General features: G+C 38.8%; 5 protein-coding genes and 1 non-coding gene across 9 annotated transcripts in view; 3 read left to right on the top strand and 3 right to left on the bottom strand.

The window, feature by feature from the left end:
• Positions 1-622: 622 nt before the first annotated feature.
• On the bottom strand, positions 623-1,809 carry LOC105268844 (dehydrogenase/reductase SDR family member 11). Its single transcript, XM_011308695.1, has 5 exons — positions 1,560-1,809; positions 1,336-1,504; positions 1,125-1,251; positions 910-1,039; positions 623-849 (listed from the first exon to the last, which is right to left on the bottom strand). The coding sequence occupies exons 1-5, from the start codon at positions 1,689-1,691 to the stop codon at positions 670-672; spliced, it is 738 nt and encodes a 245-aa protein (XP_011306997.1). The 5' UTR covers positions 1,692-1,809; the 3' UTR covers positions 623-669.
• Positions 1,810-2,439: 630 nt separating this feature from the next.
• On the top strand, positions 2,440-3,667 carry Sod1 (Superoxide dismutase 1). Its single transcript, XM_011308694.1, has 4 exons — positions 2,440-2,606; positions 2,724-2,820; positions 3,189-3,376; positions 3,455-3,667. Exons 1-4 carry the CDS (start codon positions 2,544-2,546, stop codon positions 3,560-3,562), a joined length of 456 nt encoding a protein of 151 aa, XP_011306996.1. The 5' UTR covers positions 2,440-2,543; the 3' UTR covers positions 3,563-3,667.
• Positions 3,668-3,720: 53 nt separating this feature from the next.
• On the bottom strand, positions 3,721-5,383 carry LOC105268842 (uncharacterized). 3 transcript variants are annotated; one of them, XM_011308691.1, is made up of 6 exons: positions 5,270-5,383; positions 5,074-5,185; positions 4,856-5,032; positions 4,632-4,741; positions 4,352-4,563; positions 3,721-4,267 (listed from the first exon to the last, which is right to left on the bottom strand). In XM_011308691.1, the coding sequence occupies exons 3-6, from the start codon at positions 5,011-5,013 to the stop codon at positions 3,935-3,937; spliced, it is 813 nt and encodes a 270-aa protein (XP_011306993.1). In that variant the 5' UTR covers positions 5,014-5,032; positions 5,074-5,185; positions 5,270-5,383; the 3' UTR covers positions 3,721-3,934. The 3 variants fall into 3 exon arrangements, with proteins under 3 accessions (XP_011306993.1, XP_011306992.1, XP_011306995.1); XM_011308690.1 differs by having other exon boundaries at positions 4,856-5,019; XM_011308693.1 differs by lacking the exon at positions 5,074-5,185 and having other exon boundaries at positions 4,856-5,019.
• A 99-nt stretch (positions 5,384-5,482) lies between these two features.
• Positions 5,483-6,790, top strand: LOC105268841 (uncharacterized). The gene is made up of 4 exons (XM_011308689.1): positions 5,483-5,666; positions 5,744-5,822; positions 5,912-6,193; positions 6,277-6,790. The coding sequence occupies exons 1-4, from the start codon at positions 5,587-5,589 to the stop codon at positions 6,655-6,657; spliced, it is 822 nt and encodes a 273-aa protein (XP_011306991.1). The 5' UTR covers positions 5,483-5,586; the 3' UTR covers positions 6,658-6,790.
• A 95-nt stretch (positions 6,791-6,885) lies between these two features.
• The window catches only part of ss (spineless), a 64,524-nt gene continuing 54,279 nt past the window's right edge, over positions 6,886-17,130 (bottom strand). Inside the window, exons 5-9 of one of the 2 annotated variants that reach the window (XM_011308687.1) lie at positions 13,911-14,120; positions 12,063-12,357; positions 11,829-11,970; positions 10,471-11,751; positions 6,886-9,847 (exon numbers count right to left, since the gene is read on the bottom strand). In XM_011308687.1, the coding sequence (XP_011306989.1) occupies positions 9,658-9,847; positions 10,471-11,751; positions 11,829-11,970; positions 12,063-12,357; positions 13,911-14,120 (2,118 nt within the window). In that variant the 3' untranslated portion in view covers positions 6,886-9,657. The remainder of the gene's footprint in view (positions 9,848-10,470; positions 11,752-11,828; positions 11,971-12,062; positions 12,358-13,910; positions 14,121-17,130) is intronic. The other variant, XM_011308688.1, reaches the window with a different exon arrangement.
• Positions 14,352-14,423, top strand: TRNAM-CAU (transfer RNA methionine (anticodon CAU)). Its single transcript has one exon. It is a non-coding gene; the product is annotated as a tRNA-Met (tRNA).

Raw genomic sequence — 17,130 nt, 5'->3', positions numbered from 1 at the left:
TTGGAGATGAATAGTACAGACAGGCCCCAGGGGACACAAAAAAAAATCTCTCAAATTACCCACTGAGTCTATCGATAAAACAACTTTCTAGCACAATCTGGGGGTTTGAGTGACCCACCGGCATTGTAGTACCTCACCCCAAGAGAAAGAGGACGCAACATGGAGCATGAGCTTGATACTTTTTTGAAAATTTGGAATTTTTCAATTTCAGTGAATACCTCCTGAATTGTCATGTTCCCCTGATACTTTTTCAAAAATTTTGAATTTTCAAATTTCCGTGAATACCTCCTCGATTTTCATGCTCTCCTGATACTTTTCTAAAAATTTCGAATTTTCAAATTTCAGTGAATACCTCCTCCATTTTCATGCTCCCCTCATACTTTTCCAAAAATTTTGAATTTTCAAATTTCCGTGAATACCTCCTCCATTTTCATGCTCCCCTGATACTTTTTCAAAAATTTCGAATTTTCCAATTTCAATGAATACCTCCTCCATTTTCATGCTCCCCTGATATTTTTTGAAAATTTTGAATTTTCAAATTTCCGTGAATACCTCCTCGGTTTTCATGTTCCCTTGATCGATTGGTAATTAATGGTACCCCAGATATTTATTCCGCATACAATTATTCAACAGAGATAATTTATTTCGGATCTTCTTCAAAATTAAAAATTATGGTAGGTTTTCGCCTAAACTTGTTATGATAAGTTCCTTCACTTGAACATTCTGTGGTTTACCGAGTACGTGGATAATGCTATCTGCAACATCTTTGGGTTGCAGAACTGGTAATCCCAGCTTTGTTAAATCAACTGGTCCCATCAAGTTGGTCTGCACTAGACCGGGGCTGATACTCTGAAATTGGGAATAAAATATAATTAAAATTGTCCCTTTAATTTTGAAAAGTTGCCTCACCGTTACACGAATATTTTGACCCATCACTTCTCTCACAAGAGTTTCAGAAAATCCGGTGATTGCATGTTTACTGGCAATATAGATATTTATATCCTCTCTCTCAGGCTTTACAGCTCGGTGGCCAACAATACTAAAAATTCATTCAAAAATGATGAACTTTATTCCAGAATTCAATCGGGAGTTCGTATTCAGCTAAAGATTGATTTTCAATGTACCTGTTAATATTGATAATATGCCCCGGTAAATTATCAGCTTGTATTACTTTCAGTGCCTCTCTTGCACAAAAGACTGTCCCCATAACATTGACGTTAATAATATTTTGCAATGTAGCATTTTCTAGATCTGTAAAATACAAAATGTACGAACACAATGTGAGTCCCAAAAAAATTAGTACTTTCCGTTAAAAAATGACAAATTTTTGATTACCGGTGAATTTCCCCTTCACTAAAATACCTGCGTTGTTGATTAGAACCTGAACTTTGCCAACATTATTTTTGATCCACTTAAAACTCTCCACAACGTCATTATCATTACTCACGTCGCATTGGATAGCGTGAAATTTACCCCTTGCCTCCGGCATATCGTTCATTTCAGTCTGGAATTAAAATCAGTCAAAATAAAGTTAGCAATAAATAATTCAGAATTATTACCTCCATTCTGTCCTTTCGCCTGGCTAATCCCACAACAATCATTCCACTCTGAACAAGTGCTTTTGCTGTTGTCAATCCAATTCCAGAGGATGCTCCAGTGATAACAGCGATTTTTCCTATCCAACGATCCATTTTCGTCCTCTGGAATTCTCACCTGAAGTGCAGCGAACGTCTAAAATGAATTGCAACTGCAATACGAAGACCACCTAAAAGGCGATATCTTTTGCGTTTAACTCATTAATGCAATAAGATCACATTTTCCTATCGGCATCGCTTCTTTGTTAATGATAGTAGACCCGCATTAATTACGACCCGCGATAAGTAACATGATAATATAATTGAATTGATTGTGCATTTGTTCATACGAATACTTGCGATCAATTCACTAAAAAAATTACAATAAATCCGTTCTGCCAAAGAAATTGGAAATCTATTGAATTAATTCGTCTGCATTAAAAAGGGCAATTGAAAGAATAGGTAATAAAAGAGTAGCCGGCAATGATTTTCTAGTTGAAGATGAATTCAAATAAAAATTGCAACTCCAGCATTTGAATTTTTTGTTTTACCAGTGTCTAAAAGAAATTTTGAAAAAAAATTTTTAAAAAATTTTCTAAAAAATTTTGAAAAAAATTTTGACCGGTTCACGGGATGAATGTTATTTTCTGCGTTGAAAATGAAAATGAAAAACATCTAATTTCGTACCGCAGAGAATAACATTCATACCATTGACTGATCCCTCTGACAGCGGAACTGCTACTGAGGCGTTACCGGCTTGATCGACGCAGAAACCCCAGTCGTACTCGTGGCGCCCTGCCTCCCGTGGGGTGCAACTACGTTGTCAGCTGGGGTCACTCAAACCCCTAGAACTGAACCTCTACTTTAGTCTATCCTCTTTGCATTGAATAATCCAACGATTCATTTGATCACTCGAGTGTGAGCTGTCGTCAGAGGTATAAGTTAATTCGAAGATCAATTTTTTAAAAAATGGTTAAAGCAGTCTGTGTACTCCAGGGTGATGTCAAGGGGACCATTTTCTTCGAGCAGGAGGTGAGACACTGATTTTTACGCCCTGATATTTCATAATACTATACAATATACTCCGGATTCAGGTACGACGCATTTCCGGAAGTCTGTTGCATTAATTTTGTATCTTCTTTTTTGCAGAATGACTCGGCACCAGTGAAGGTCACCGGTGAAGTAGCCGGTCTTGCCAAGGGTCAACATGGCTTCCATATCCACGAATTCGGGGATAACACCAACGGTAATTTATTTATTCATCGAAGTATTGATTTTTACCTTCACTTAGGGCAGATGTTTCGAGTACTATCGATATCAATCGATGCTTGTATCTCACGTATCGTATCTAAACACTTAATTGCTGGCTCAATATGACTTGCATAACAAATTGACGTTCGGTCTTATAAATAAGCATTTCTGTTCTGATTACATTTTCCGCTCTGTGACTGTTCTAGAATTTTTTTTTACAAATTTCAAGAGTCGAAGTGTGTGGTAATTGCACTGGGTAAAGTTCAATATTTGCAAATTGGATATTGATGCAGTAAAAATGTTGGTTTTTATTTGGGAGCTAGGGGAATCTTTTAAAAATTTTTTTTCGTGTTTCGATCGAAGGATGCACAAGTGCTGGACCGCACTTCAACCCTCTGGGGAAAGAACACGGTGGACCAACTGATGGTGTACGTCATGTAGGTGATTTGGGTAACGTTGAAGCTGGTACTGATGGCGTTGCCAAGGTCAACATCTCTGACAAACAGATTCAGCTCCAAGGGGCTCACAACATCATCGGCCGAACTCTCGTGGTCTGTATTTTTCCCTGACCATAAAAACATTCTAACGCGTGAATTATTTCAAAAATATATTAACGCGTAATATGACAGGTCCATGCTGACATTGACGATTTGGGAAAAGGTGGTCACGAGCTCTCCAAAACCACTGGAAATGCTGGGGCTCGTCTTGCCTGCGGTGTGATCGGTATCACCAAATAAAATTACAAATAAAAATCCCAGGAATAATTTTAAAAAAATATTAACCTGTAACGTTCATCACTACTTTCAAAGTAGTGAATTAAAAATGATCTATCATTCCTGAAATCGTACTGCATTATCAATACATTTGATGTATATGAATTGTTGATGAACCAGTCTTTGAAAAATATAATACTAGGTATGTATTACCAATATAAAACATTTTTACAATCTTGCATATGTGGTTTTTCAAATCTTCATTAGTATTTATATAATATTTATATGATCATATTAGGATCATGGATAGAGCTCCTTCGAAAAAAATTAAACATAAGATAGTTGGAGTAAACAATTGGTTTGGTGTGAAAATTTGAGAATCACATTCCCCCATTACTATCTAAATGCCTGGTTGGAGTAACGCCTATGGTACTGAGTGGGTGGTGGACTCCTGCTCATGATGGCCATCGGTGGAGGATTTCGAGGGCCAGAATTACCACTGAATAGCATGTAGAACAGCCATAGCAATCCACCGAAGCATTTTGTCAGGACTTCGTAGAATCCGAAGATTATCGGCGTCAGGGCTCTTATCAAATGTGATAACTCTCGAGACAATCGCAGGGTATATTCACTTACGTACCACAGGATATTTCCAATTACGGTTATTATACTCATTACTAAAACCGCATTGAATTTTGTTACATCGCAGAGATTTTGGTATGTAAAAATCTGGAATTTCAAGGGAAATGCAAAAAATATTTGAGCACTTTATAAATCCAAGGCTATGAATCGATCTATGCAGTTGCGTTTTACCTGTTTTATGTCAAAAGCCGCGAGATCTTTGGAGTCATTGAAAAATAATGCTTGTTCTTTGTCTTTGTACGGTCTCAGATACTTCAGCTGCAGTTGAATTGAATTCTGATTCATTTTCAGGGATCGAATCTGGAACCAGTGCTTTCCCAGTGGCACTTGATCAAGCTCCACCCAAAGATTGTAATTTACTATGCTATTATTCTCCATATTACCTGAAAAATCTCTCATTGTTAGTGAAATCATAAACTCTCAATCTCTAGAAGCGATTAATTGTACTCACAAGTAATGCCCAGAAACTTCTGCTGCCCAAATTCTTTCCGAACGACTTTCTGAATCTCAATCAAGCACTTGATCACTTCAGTCTCCTCTTTATCGATAGAAACGATGTCTCTTTAAAAAAATATAATAGGTACGCGCCAATCATGACAGTAAACAATTATGACGTCAATTTTTTTTATTGATAGTCATCAAATCTCTTTAGATTAAGATAATAAATTCATTTACCTATAAGTTGGTACTGACTGGACATATCTCTTCTCAGTGTAGGTCCCAACAAAAACTTTTTTAGATTGTTTTACCATGCACATTAATTTACTCATGGAATCACTGAGATCATCACTCGCTATCGAGGAGTCCATGGACGAGTTCCTCCTCAGGCTCATCTTCCTCTGAAAATAATTTCTACGTAAATGAATGAAAAACTTTCAAAATTGTCGACTTACTTTATTATTGTTGGTAATTAAAATAGTGGAGAATCACAAATCACCGCTAGAAGCCGTTGATCGTCTTTTTTTGGTTTCATTTATTAGAAAACACAATCAATATAATTCCTTCCTAAAAACATCAGCCGAAATAATATTCCACTCCACTTGCTTTACAATTAGCAATTTTATTATTTAGAGTACTAAGAATACATACGTGCACATTCCTTCTGTGGATCGTGGTACATATTATCCATAAAATTGTGAATGTAACTCCTAATCATTAGAGCAGCGGGACAGTGGGACTGCTACTGAGGCAGTTACCGAGTCGGCTGAAGGGCAGACACCCCATTGCGTGTGGCGCCCTCCATCTCTTGGGGTGCAGTACTACGATGGCGCCGGGGTCACTCGAACCCCCAGAACTGTGCCTCTACTTTAGTCAATCCTCTTTGTCTCCATCGATCATTAATTGCAACAAAGTGTTGATTATTCCTCCTGTTTATTCATTGTTGATTAATTATTGATCTGATTATAATGCCAAAGAATAAAAAGCGGAAGGGTTATTCTCAACTGAGAGAGAAGAATGCAAAACTGAAAAATGGGGTGGAGGCAACGTAAGTTAAATAAAGCTAACGATTTTCATTGTTTCATGAAAAATGTTTTTTTTTCATTCATATGCTTTTCGTTACAGAAAATCGTCGGTCAAAAAACCCTTGAAAAATATTAATGGCTCAGGGGAAGATTCTCGATCTCATACCTCTGAAGATGTCGTATGTACTTATTCCTAAATTGACATGAAGACATTGACATTTGATCAGTCAATTCCTTTTATCATTGAAATTGAATTATTTGCTTGCAGGAGATTATTGACAGACAGAGAGAGATAGCAACGACTGCATCTCAGAATCATAATGACGTGAACATGAACGATAACGATGTGGCATACGCCATGAAGGCTGTGGATCAGAACATGCACAAATTATTTGATCGTATCAGGTATTCTGAAGATGCTGTTTCAACTTTACCTGACAGATCTTGGGCGATTCACTGTACAGAGCTTCCAGTTAAAAGGATTGTTATCAGTGAAATGATAATGCATAATATCGGTGGCTCTGGATTAGAGCCTTTTTACATTAAACAGGTAATTGAATGAATAATTTTCCGAATCAAATATGGAATGGAATGTTCATACAATGAATTCCCAAAAATTACAATGAGTTGCAGATTGTTTTCGATGAGAAGCTAAACTTCGAAATCTTCCTCTTGAACTCGCGAACGGTCTTAAAAGACAAGCCCTCGTCGATCTGCAGTATGGAGGACTTCGAGGCCCTTCTAGATCACGTCCAAAGTCTGAAATTGTGCTCAGGAGGTCCTGATCATGAGCAATACAGTCATTTAACTCCTGAGTGCGCTTATAAGGATCCAACAAACAAATGGCGTCACAATCTGTGCACTCTCGAAGTAAGTGGCTGCGAAACCTGCGATTCTTGTCAATCCTTGGAGGAAATTCTTAAGCGTCATGCACAAAGAGTCAAGCCGTCTGTTAAGCACAAAAATGTAATCATGTCTAGCAGGAAGCGTCCAGGCCAATCCAAGGACACGTAGAACTCCAGTTATATACTCTGTGATGCATTTGAGCAAATTATTACCTAATTCAGATTTTTTTAATGTACATAATATTTGTTTCGTCATTTCTTCCACAACGAAAATGTAAATAAAAATTAATGCTCGTTGAAAATTGCAGTTTTTTATTTGAAATAGCTTTCAAAGAAATCGAATGATTTTATTTCTATCATTTTATAATTTATTTCATATAAACATTTGATACATTTTCGAATTCATTTCTTCTTTTTTGTAGTTCTTAGATTTAGCGATATGGATACTGTTGATTAGATCCTAGGGAATCAATTACTCTGAACATAAAAATTGATGAAGAATAATTCACAATTTATCTCGTATTTTTGTTTTTTTTTCGGTTTGGCATGATATGATACAATAGATTTTTCGTTAATTTTTTTCTATCAATTAGATCGTAATACATGGGAGGGGTATCAAATAAATACATTTTCGTGTGAATTATTAGGGAAATAGTGATTTTCATGGAATATTGAATAATTATTAATGATATGTCATTATCGCCGCAATTGTTGGGACGAACTAAGCCTTACCAAAAGTATCTCCAATTTAATTACTCCCGTTCTTTTCACATTTTACCTATATATTTAATTCTTCTCTTCAATATAACTATTATTCAACATTGAGTTTGGAGATTTGACTGATAATCACGATTTCTCAGAGACTACTGTTCAGTTGTCGTACCGATATTCATTTCAATGGAAGGGAGTTCTTACTTTCATGGACTTTTCGATTACGTTGTAATGTGAAACGAGACAATCAATCGTATGCAACAATCGTAAATTTAGTGAAATTAAATCATGAGGCATGTATCGGAGACTCAAATTATTTAAAAAAAACACGATTGATCCAGAGATATTTACAAACCTATGAATAGATCCATTTGAGAATTATAAAAAAACTCAAGTTCATTATTTTGGAAATATCTCCGATGCTAGTGGATTTCGAAAAAAATACCGATCGATACTTCAAATTTCAAGGAAAATCTGCAATACAAAACTCCCATCATGTTTTATTCTAAAATGCAATAGATTCTGAGAAATTAGTAAAATAATCGACAAATAACTATCAACTAATTTCTGAACTGATCCCTCATTGCCCTAACTCCACTTCTGAACAATTTTGGAGGTGTCTTTGTAAAAAAAAAAATTGAGAAGATTACTGAGGAAGTGTTCTGTGAGATCCCAAAATACTCGTAATCGTAATTTCCTTTCATTCTACAGTGAATTATGCTGAGAAATCAATATTTAATCTACTCATTACAGAATATCATGTTGTAAATATACAATTAATATACATCAATGCTCTTATAAGAGAACATCCTTGCATCGGAAGTGAAAGTCCAATCATTCGTATCAACTCATAACTCTCCATTTCTCACATGAGTCCCAAAATAATGCAAGTTGTTCTCAGGAAGAGCACAGTAGGACTACTAAATTCGCATTATACATGGACTAGACTCGATTTCTTAATTAACTACTAGAAACTTCTCCTTCGCTGCTAATAACTCGAAGAAATTCAATTAAATCGTTTAAAGGAGGTACTAAAGACAGTAATTCATTGCACTCAGTTGCAAAGTCAATTCTCCAATGAATTTCCCGAGAAATTTTTTCCCTGATTTCCAAATTTCGCAATAAATAATTAAAATCATTTTTCTCGAATAGTACGAACACCAATTCAAATGAATTAATAATGAAAAAACACTTTGGCTTTGCAAATGAGAACTATTATTTTACAGATATTGGAAGGCTCATCTAGCTTCGCTAAATACCTAAACGCATTCGGTTATTTTCTTCTTCACATAAATAGTGTATAAATTAATTAAGTACAAAAATTACAAACATATTAACAAAATATTGGCAAGACTGGGAGGGGAGGGGAGAGAGGGGTAAAGGTTTTGATAAAGTAGGCTAACAATTTATTCTGGATGTCCATTCGCTCGCTGTGTGAAGTTAAACAATAAATTCAAATATTCACGAGGATAATCTAATCAAGGCGTTTTTCTCAAGACAGAAAATTATGCCACTACCCTTCGTCAAACAACTTTCACGCTAATAAATATTAAAATCATGTACGTCTCTGACGATTATTGTGTTTTTGCAATTTACCTAACACATATCACAGAATACGTATTTTATTTTTCTGTAGAAAAATTATACAAGCATGACGTATTGTACATAATTGATGACAGTTTTAGGGGCGAGAGAGGGAGGAAGATAGGCCGAAATTTGTTGCTATTATTGAATGACGAGGAGAGGTCATTTGAAAATGAGAAATATGAAAATATAGTGCAATTAGACTTGACCGCTAGGTAAGTTCTCCACAAATATTTCCGAATTCGAGGTAAATTATCATTGCTTCTTTTATAGAGCATCGGAAATTCGTATTAATATGGGGTCCGGGTCTGAGAAACTAACGATAAAAAAACTCATGAGGTGCTCTACTGACAAGCGAGCTCTACTGACTTACGAGCTACTGTCGAAATATTTGAAATTTTTTTGCCCATTGAGTGGTTCACCGAATACCGAATAAAAACAAAGCAAATACCTATCTCTACATTTTATATTTTTCGACGGAGTCCTCAAGGCCAAATTATTTAGACTCTTTCCCTCAATATTAATATCTTTCTGTTCGATAAAAATGTAGTAACGAAATGCTTCGCGTTCCTCACATTCGGAAATACCAACAAAAATCAATCTCATCTTGAAATACATCTCCAGTTCATCATTCACACGTACATGAAATATTTTACCTAATATTTTTCACAACCCAGTGACATTTGCGCTCATTTGATATGTTATTTTCATTAAAAACGTAACGAAGAATATGCGAGAGAGAAAATTGAGAGAAGAAATAAATCTCACATTACCAATATGATACAAACATAATAAATCATCGAACATGGTAACATTGATCATCATTGGACTGATGCGCTGTCACATTATTGCTACTGGTTGAGCAGAGTATTGGTCACCTCAGAGATGGACAACAGAGGACTCCCGGCGTCCGGTTTGGTATCTGGGAGGCAGCTGGTACCATTGTGGCACCCGAGGAGACTGCGTGATGTGACGGATGATACAAGACGCTGTTGGTGCTGTTGGTTTCCTGTACCGTGGACATGGATGTGCCTGTCCCCGTTACCACCGACGATGGTGATGAGCTGAAAACACCAATCAGCCATCCTTATTATTTCGGCTCATCAACTCCTTTTTTCCGGTTCGTCTTAAGTCATTTTTTCACGAAAATATTTATTTTTCTTTGTCATCCCCCGGTCTGAGAGGAATTTAATGTCATTAACGGAGGGAATGTATATGGAATTGAATATTGGTCGATGAAAAAATTCAATTTTTCAAAAAAATTACTTTCCTCCCTAAAAAATTCGAGATCAGCCCCTGGGGCTGGGGTGAGTAACAAAATTGATGATTTTACTCTAGAGGGGGAATGCAAGTGAAATCAGCGATTGGTTAATGAAAAAATCTAAGTTTCTCAAAATTTTCACTTTTTCCAATTTCCAAATATCTTGATCAACCCGCGAGGGTGATGAAAGAAAAAATTTCATTTCATATTTCTCCGTGTGCGAGGGTCGCATTATGATCTACAGGAGAAATACATATAAAATCAACCGTCGGTTAAACACCAAAAATAGATTAGGATCTGAAAAAAAATGCAAGCAAGTGCCAAAACGGGAGAGAACGCAAACGATCGAAAAAGGTAAAAAAAAAACCCCAAAAAAACTGCACCCCCCAAAAAAAAAGAAAACTCGTGAGGCAGGGTGACACTCACTGGGGCGTGTGCCTTGGTGCGGGGTGGTGGTAAGGATAGTACTGGTAGTGATGGTGTTGGACTCCTTGCCATACCTCGGAGCCCGTCTCGTGCGGATGTCCCTGATGATGTGAGTACCCCCCACTCCCATAATGCACAGCAGTAACTGAATACTGCTGATGCTGTTGAGTTTTGCCCCTGGGACTGGTGGGCCCAGTCTGCCCAGTGGGTGACGCCTGTTTCCACTTGCAGTCGCCATTGATGGTGTTCATCTCAGCGAGACTCTTGAGAGGATCGACATTGGTATTATTGGAATGCGATGAGTGAGTAGAGTGAGGCGTTGGAGGGCTATAGCTCCCATTATTTCTCGGTGGTGACCTAGAGGGTGGAGGCCCCCACATGAGAACAGTCTGCCGGGGTGCCTCACTCCCATATATCTCTGGCTTCACATCCTCCATTTTGGGTGTTCTCACGCCATTAGCTGCAGTGACAGGTGAACTTCCCGCTGAATTACTCGAGGAGGCGCCCTCCAGGGAGTGCCTACTCCCAGTTCTCACATTGACGTCGGAATTTGGGTGAATGGCAGCTGTCGTCACAGGACTAGCAGCATAGGGAGAACCCCCAACGCTATTAGGATGTCTAGTGTCGACGTAACTGTACTTGGGTGACTCTAACTGCTGGCAGTAAAGTCTGTCCTCGGTTTTGGTCAACTGGTGGGTGTCGTACGTCGGTAGGGAGACGTCTATGAAGCCGTTGTAGGCCGTTGGTGTATGGTACTCCGGGTAGTACGATCCTAGGGGCCGATACTGGAAGAGATTCTCAGTTGCTGTGAGGTAGCGATTGTCCAGGGCTGCTGGGGGATAGAGTGTCTGGTGATAGTTCCCCGTGTGGCCTATGTACGTCGTTAAAGATGGATCTGTAGTGGCAACTGCTGCTGGAGCATAGGGAGTTGGATAGATAGTGTTTAGGTTGCTGTAGGCAGCAGCTACTGCCGCTGCGGTACTCGTATCGGCGGCCAAATAGTCCACCGACGCTACCGTTGGCGTCGCTGGTGGTGAGACTGGCGATTGGTTCGAGAGCTTTGTTCTTTTACTGCGGCAGGTGGATAGGAAGTCACGGAGTTGGGTTTTGTAACGACGATTCACTCGTTGTGGAGTGGGTTGTGCTGGAAGTGTCGGTGTCATCGAGGGACCTGTTAAGCTCTCCGAGTCTGAGAAATAGCTATTGGTAAGACCCGCGTCAAGGTATGACACTTTGAAGTCCATCGTGCGCTTCCCGAGGAGATCGCGACCTTCTTCTTCCCTGAAAGCAGAAATTCAGGGGTGAAATAATAGAAATTTAGATGCCATCCGGATAAACCGATGAAGAACTGCGCTTACATTAGAGGTCGATGTGTACTTATGACAAAGTCTGGTTTAGAGTTCTTGTAGACAAGTCTCGAGCTCGTCTGGAGCCATTGCCACCCACCATCTTTCATTTGATACCTGTACGCAATCATCCCAGAGGCACCAGTTTTAAGCACTGAAATAAAACAAAATGGAGAGGTTAATTAATTCCTTCAGACGTAGAAGGCGTCTCCGTATCGGTTGATGAATACCGAAAATAACACATACGTTCTTGATGTGCACTAGCGACATACGCCAAATCATCATAATGCACCAGATCATATCCTCCCAAATTGGCAAGCTCAGCGTCCGTGTACCCCAAGAGCATTTTTCCTCTCTGGTCCATCGACACAAGAGCGAAATCCAATTTATGTTTACTCTTGAACATCACCTCCTTCTGAGGCACCTCCAGCAACGACGGTGGACCAAAAGGTGTGCAGAGTGCAAACAAAGCCAACGGTGGCTCCTCCGTTTTTCTATTCTGCCCGTGAAGAATCTTAACTCGCCCCCGAATATCTAATCTCTGAAAACAAAATAAAAAGTTCTTCAGTCGACGGAAATGAAATAAAGTCAACGGTGACGCCAGCTTAATCTTCTCTTTCTTACTGACGCGATGGAACGTACGTTCCGCAACGCCGTAAACCCTTTTACGATTACAGTTTCATTTTCATAAACGTCAGAGTGCCAATGTTTTTGTTAGTAAAGGTCTTGAGGGGTTCGAAGAGGGTGTGACCACTGGAATATCCTGGGAGCCGTCATGTGGTCCAGGGATAATGTCCTTTGTCTGGTGTACAGAGACCGCTCGGGTTTTGTGTTTGGGGTAAGATAATTACCCGATGTTTTGCTCGGTAATGAGCGATGGATACACCGGAGATGTGATTTATGTACTCTCTTAGATAAAAAAGGGGAAATTATGTACTGTTTATTTAACTGCATTGTCATTTCGCTGATGATGATTTTGGGGAAAAATGGATTTGTGAAATTTCCTCCGATGACCACTTCCGGTCATTATCATCGCTCTTCAGCGATTGTTCGATGAATCAAACAACGAAAAATCAGCAAATAAATAAATAAATAAATAAATAAATAAATAAATAAATAAATAATTCAAGTTAACCTTGTGAATCCTGAAAGAAGTCGTCAGTTTAATTTTCCCGGGAGTTGAACAGTATTTGAGAATGGGGAATCCCTATATCTCGTAAAAATAAAAATAAAAATTTATGCTCATCAGTTGAACCCCATCCTCCGCAGAACGTCACAATCTCGTGATTCCCCGGGAAATCAATTAATGAGTGGGTAACGAGGGAACGGGATATCTCCGGGTAATCGATAACTCCGTGGAAGTACGTCAGAAGAGATTTTCATGGATGGTAGGCCCTCACACTCAGTATTGTGTGGGTGCAGAGAGGCGAATCAATCGCACCAGGAGGGATGGAGTTAGCTGGAGAGTGAGAGGGATGGGTCTTCCGTGAATCCGCTTTTAGACCGTCCAGGCAGGACATCACGAAACACTTCCCGAACGTTTCTCGCGTGACTAGCGATTCTCATCCGCGTCAGGGCATTCGATGAATGAACGTGAATACTTCTTTTACTCCTCCCCTTCCGCACTAATTCCCCCAGCGATTGCCCATTTTTAATTGTTGAGAATCTAATTGTCAAAAATTTTTGAAATGCCGAGTTTAATTGGTGAGGTTTAGGCACTTGGGTGGGTGGTGAGGGGTGATATCTTCTCAGCTTCTGGATGAATCCAGGATTCTTGATGAATCATCAGCGAGAGGGGAAGAGAATTTTCACCGAGCTCCAATGCTTTTTCGGATAATTGGCAGACGAGACGGGTAATGTTTAATGGATCTCCTGGGATTCTTACTTCACGGTTGAGATGGTCTTCAGTGAAGAGCCAGCGGAAAAAAGCAATTATCTTCTCTCGCGCCAGTTGGGATAAAGAAACTCGAGTTATAAGATCTCATTCAGTCTTTTCACCTACGCGCATTATGACAGTGAAATTATTAATTAAGGTTTTTAGTTCTCTTCGGGGAGGTGAGGATTCAGGTAATGATCATTTTATTGGAGACTTACCAAAAATCCTGAAGTGTTGTCCAGCAGACACCTGAATCGTACGGTGAAACTTCGCTCCAGCAGGTGACAGTGTTGGAGGGAAAGGGCGTCGTGAAGGGGTAAATTAGCATTTTCGGCTGGTAAAAAAGAATTCCACATCAGTTGACGTTGGAGCTCTTCACGGTCTTCACTGTGGACCAGTTCGTATACACTTTGATGGACGATGTCAGACTGAAAATTAAAGAAAAGAGAAAATTCATCAGAACATTAATAACAGAAAACTCATTTTGTTAATTTAAAAAATGTCGACATTTTTCCTCAAAATAATTGAATATTTATTTATAAATTGAGGGATTTTTTTTCACGACTTGCGGCGATGCGTAGATGAAATAAATTCGGCGAAATGATAGAAAAAATGGGGATTCATTGAAATAGAATTCTCGGATTTCATCCCCTAAGAAAAGCAGAGTGGCGCAGTGGAAGCGTGCTGGGCCCATAACCCAGAGGTCCGTGGATCGAAACCACGCTCTGCTAATATTTTTTTTCTCCATTTATCCCACACCCAAACCCTAAACCAACCAGCCAACAAAGTTGACATGATTGACATGAATATTTCACTCATAAAAGCCCGAGGACTGAAAAAAACTTTCACAAGTAATAAACCAGTGCTATAGACAGGTGATTACGAAAGTTGTCTGTGTAAAGCCTGAGAAAAAGGATTTCAATGTCTCATTTGAATAATCCACGAAGAGGATATACGAAAGGCCATAATCACGATAAAAAGAATTTTCAACTCTAACCACTTGATGCATATGAGAATGAAAACGAGGTATTTAAGATTATCGTTTGCGGAAATATATGAATAATAAATGCTCAGTGTTTAGAAGCAGTGAAATGAAATATAAATAAAATACTCGGAGAACATTGTGGTGAAGGTGTTGGGGTGAGGCTGAAAACATGGGAGTCGTGATCCTCGTGCTCCTGATATCGCCTCGATGTATTTTGTGGTAGCACTACGAAGCTACTGCTCGGTTATCGTGATTTATTATTATTCATGGTCAGTTGGGACTACTCGAAATAGACACTCAAGTCGTTTCTTGTGTAAATCAATTATTGAGAATGGAAATGTTACTGTTACTCCACTCAGACATTCCGATACAACTTTATTCTCAGCCCCATGAGTAAATGCTATTGATCAATTTTCCAAATGAATATTCAACCCCAATATATCATTATCAATTATTTTTTTACGGATCAGGAATAATTTGGACGATTGTCGATTTAACTCTGGATAATGGTTGATATGAATAATTTTTTATGGTGTAATTGAGAATTACCGGAAAATTCGATGTATTGAATGATTCGATAATGAAGATTTGTTGAACAATGAATGGTTTTTAAATTAAATATCATACCATAATTCTCCCCAAGACTCGTGTTCCGATTAAATATTAAACGCGATGTTTAACCAAAGGCCGAATTGCCGACTTTACGACGACTACCGGTCGCATTAAATCTTTCACCTGAGATTCATGAGTCGATAAATAATTGAAGTGCATTGTGAGGAGTTTGTGGGCGTTTGCCAGGGAGGAAAACTGAGCAAAATGATGATAGAAGAGAGGGGAATATGTTATCTCCTTTCGATTCTCCGATGGGGGGTTCCAATATATGAATTTCAAGAGTTTCGTTGCCCACGGCCAGACGCCTCGGATGTGCGACGCCCCGCTGAGCGACGGGTTCCTGTTGCTCGTACATTTGTTTGCTCTAATTTTAATTAAACTTAATACATGGGTCCCGTGGTAATCGTCCAAAATTTTTTTACTCTCAATTCCTGGAAATTTTCGATTATAATCCATTCACTGCATAAATCATTCCATCATTTTGTTTCAGTCAAAGAAAATCCAGAGTAAAAAAAAAATGTCATTTTCTTTTCATTTCGTCATTTATTCAACTCCGAAAAAAATCATTTCCTCGATAATAATTATCCATTCGCCCCTAATTCACCATCTAACAGCGACCCGTCACGTACGAACGCATAATAACCCGGCGTAATCAGATCGATCTGACTCATTAGCCCAGGTCTAATCACAAATTATATTTTAATTATTCCTCAGGCACTGCAAAGTGCAACTCCCCGCCTCAGGGTCGATTCGACGAGCATATAATTGCGCGGTCACGTGCCCCCCCTCTAAATGCAATCCCGATACGTCCGGCGAATAAAAATTAACGAGCTCGATCCAAGGAATGAATTTTCCTGAAACTAGTTTATTTAAAATGTAATTAATTACAGAAACACCTGCATCCCTCAATTGCACACACCTATCAATTTTTTTTCCCCCACCCATTCTCATAAATTTTTCACAACCATCCCCTGAATTTTACCCGCAACTGGGGATGCAGGAATAATCCATCTTCCTCTGCTAACAATTTTTCATTTTCCAAGAATAAAAAAATAAAAAAAATTTTACTGAAGAATTTTTCTGATAATCGATCCTCGTCCACATTTTATACTCGGGGTAAATCGCCTTGTGCTTTATCCAGTGCCCGTTTAAATAATCTTGAAACATGCACTCACGTATAACCCTCTACACCAGTGCCGGGACGATACGGCCACGTCATGGATGGCTTTACGATCGTCTCTCGTCGTTAATTAAGAGCTTGTAATTATTTAGTGGAGACGCTAGCGCGCACCCCCGCCGGGGCAACCGGCTGGACCCCCTTTTCTCCTCCTGCTGTATCTGCCATATCCTCTTTCCCATCCATCCCCTCCACCTTCTCCCCTTCCTCCCCCCAGGAAGATTTTTTTTTTGAATATCTTCTTGATTTACATCCGTTGAAAAAAATTCGACCTCATCGCGAATAAATAATTAAATTTTCCGGTGGCAACGCGCAATCCCGGGAATTTCAATTTTTATTATTTATTGATTATTATTAGTTTTATTTTAAATACACATTTATGGGGGAGAATGGAGATGAATTGAATTTACTTTTGAAAATTTTGCCGTGGGCTGTAAATGTCACCGAGGCGTCCAAAACTCCCCTCCCCCGCATTACCCCATGAAATAATTCGATAATTTATCCCCAGGATCGATACGTGTATCTTCGTCACGCGATGAAAGGGTCTCGGTAATAAAACTTGAAAAAGTACTTGAGCAAAAATGAAAAAAATTATGATAAAAAAAAAAAGGCAGAGAAAAGTCGAGACGATAATTCACTGTCAGGGGGGTTTGAACGTTGAGAA

This window comes from Fopius arisanus, unplaced genomic scaffold, assembly GCF_000806365.1.
Source record: "Fopius arisanus strain USDA-PBARC FA_bdor unplaced genomic scaffold, ASM80636v1 scaffold00062, whole genome shotgun sequence".
Lineage (NCBI taxonomy): Eukaryota > Metazoa > Arthropoda > Insecta > Hymenoptera > Braconidae > Fopius > Fopius arisanus.
Note: the sequence above shows the minus strand (reverse complement) of the source record. Positions and strands in the feature narration are given on the sequence as shown.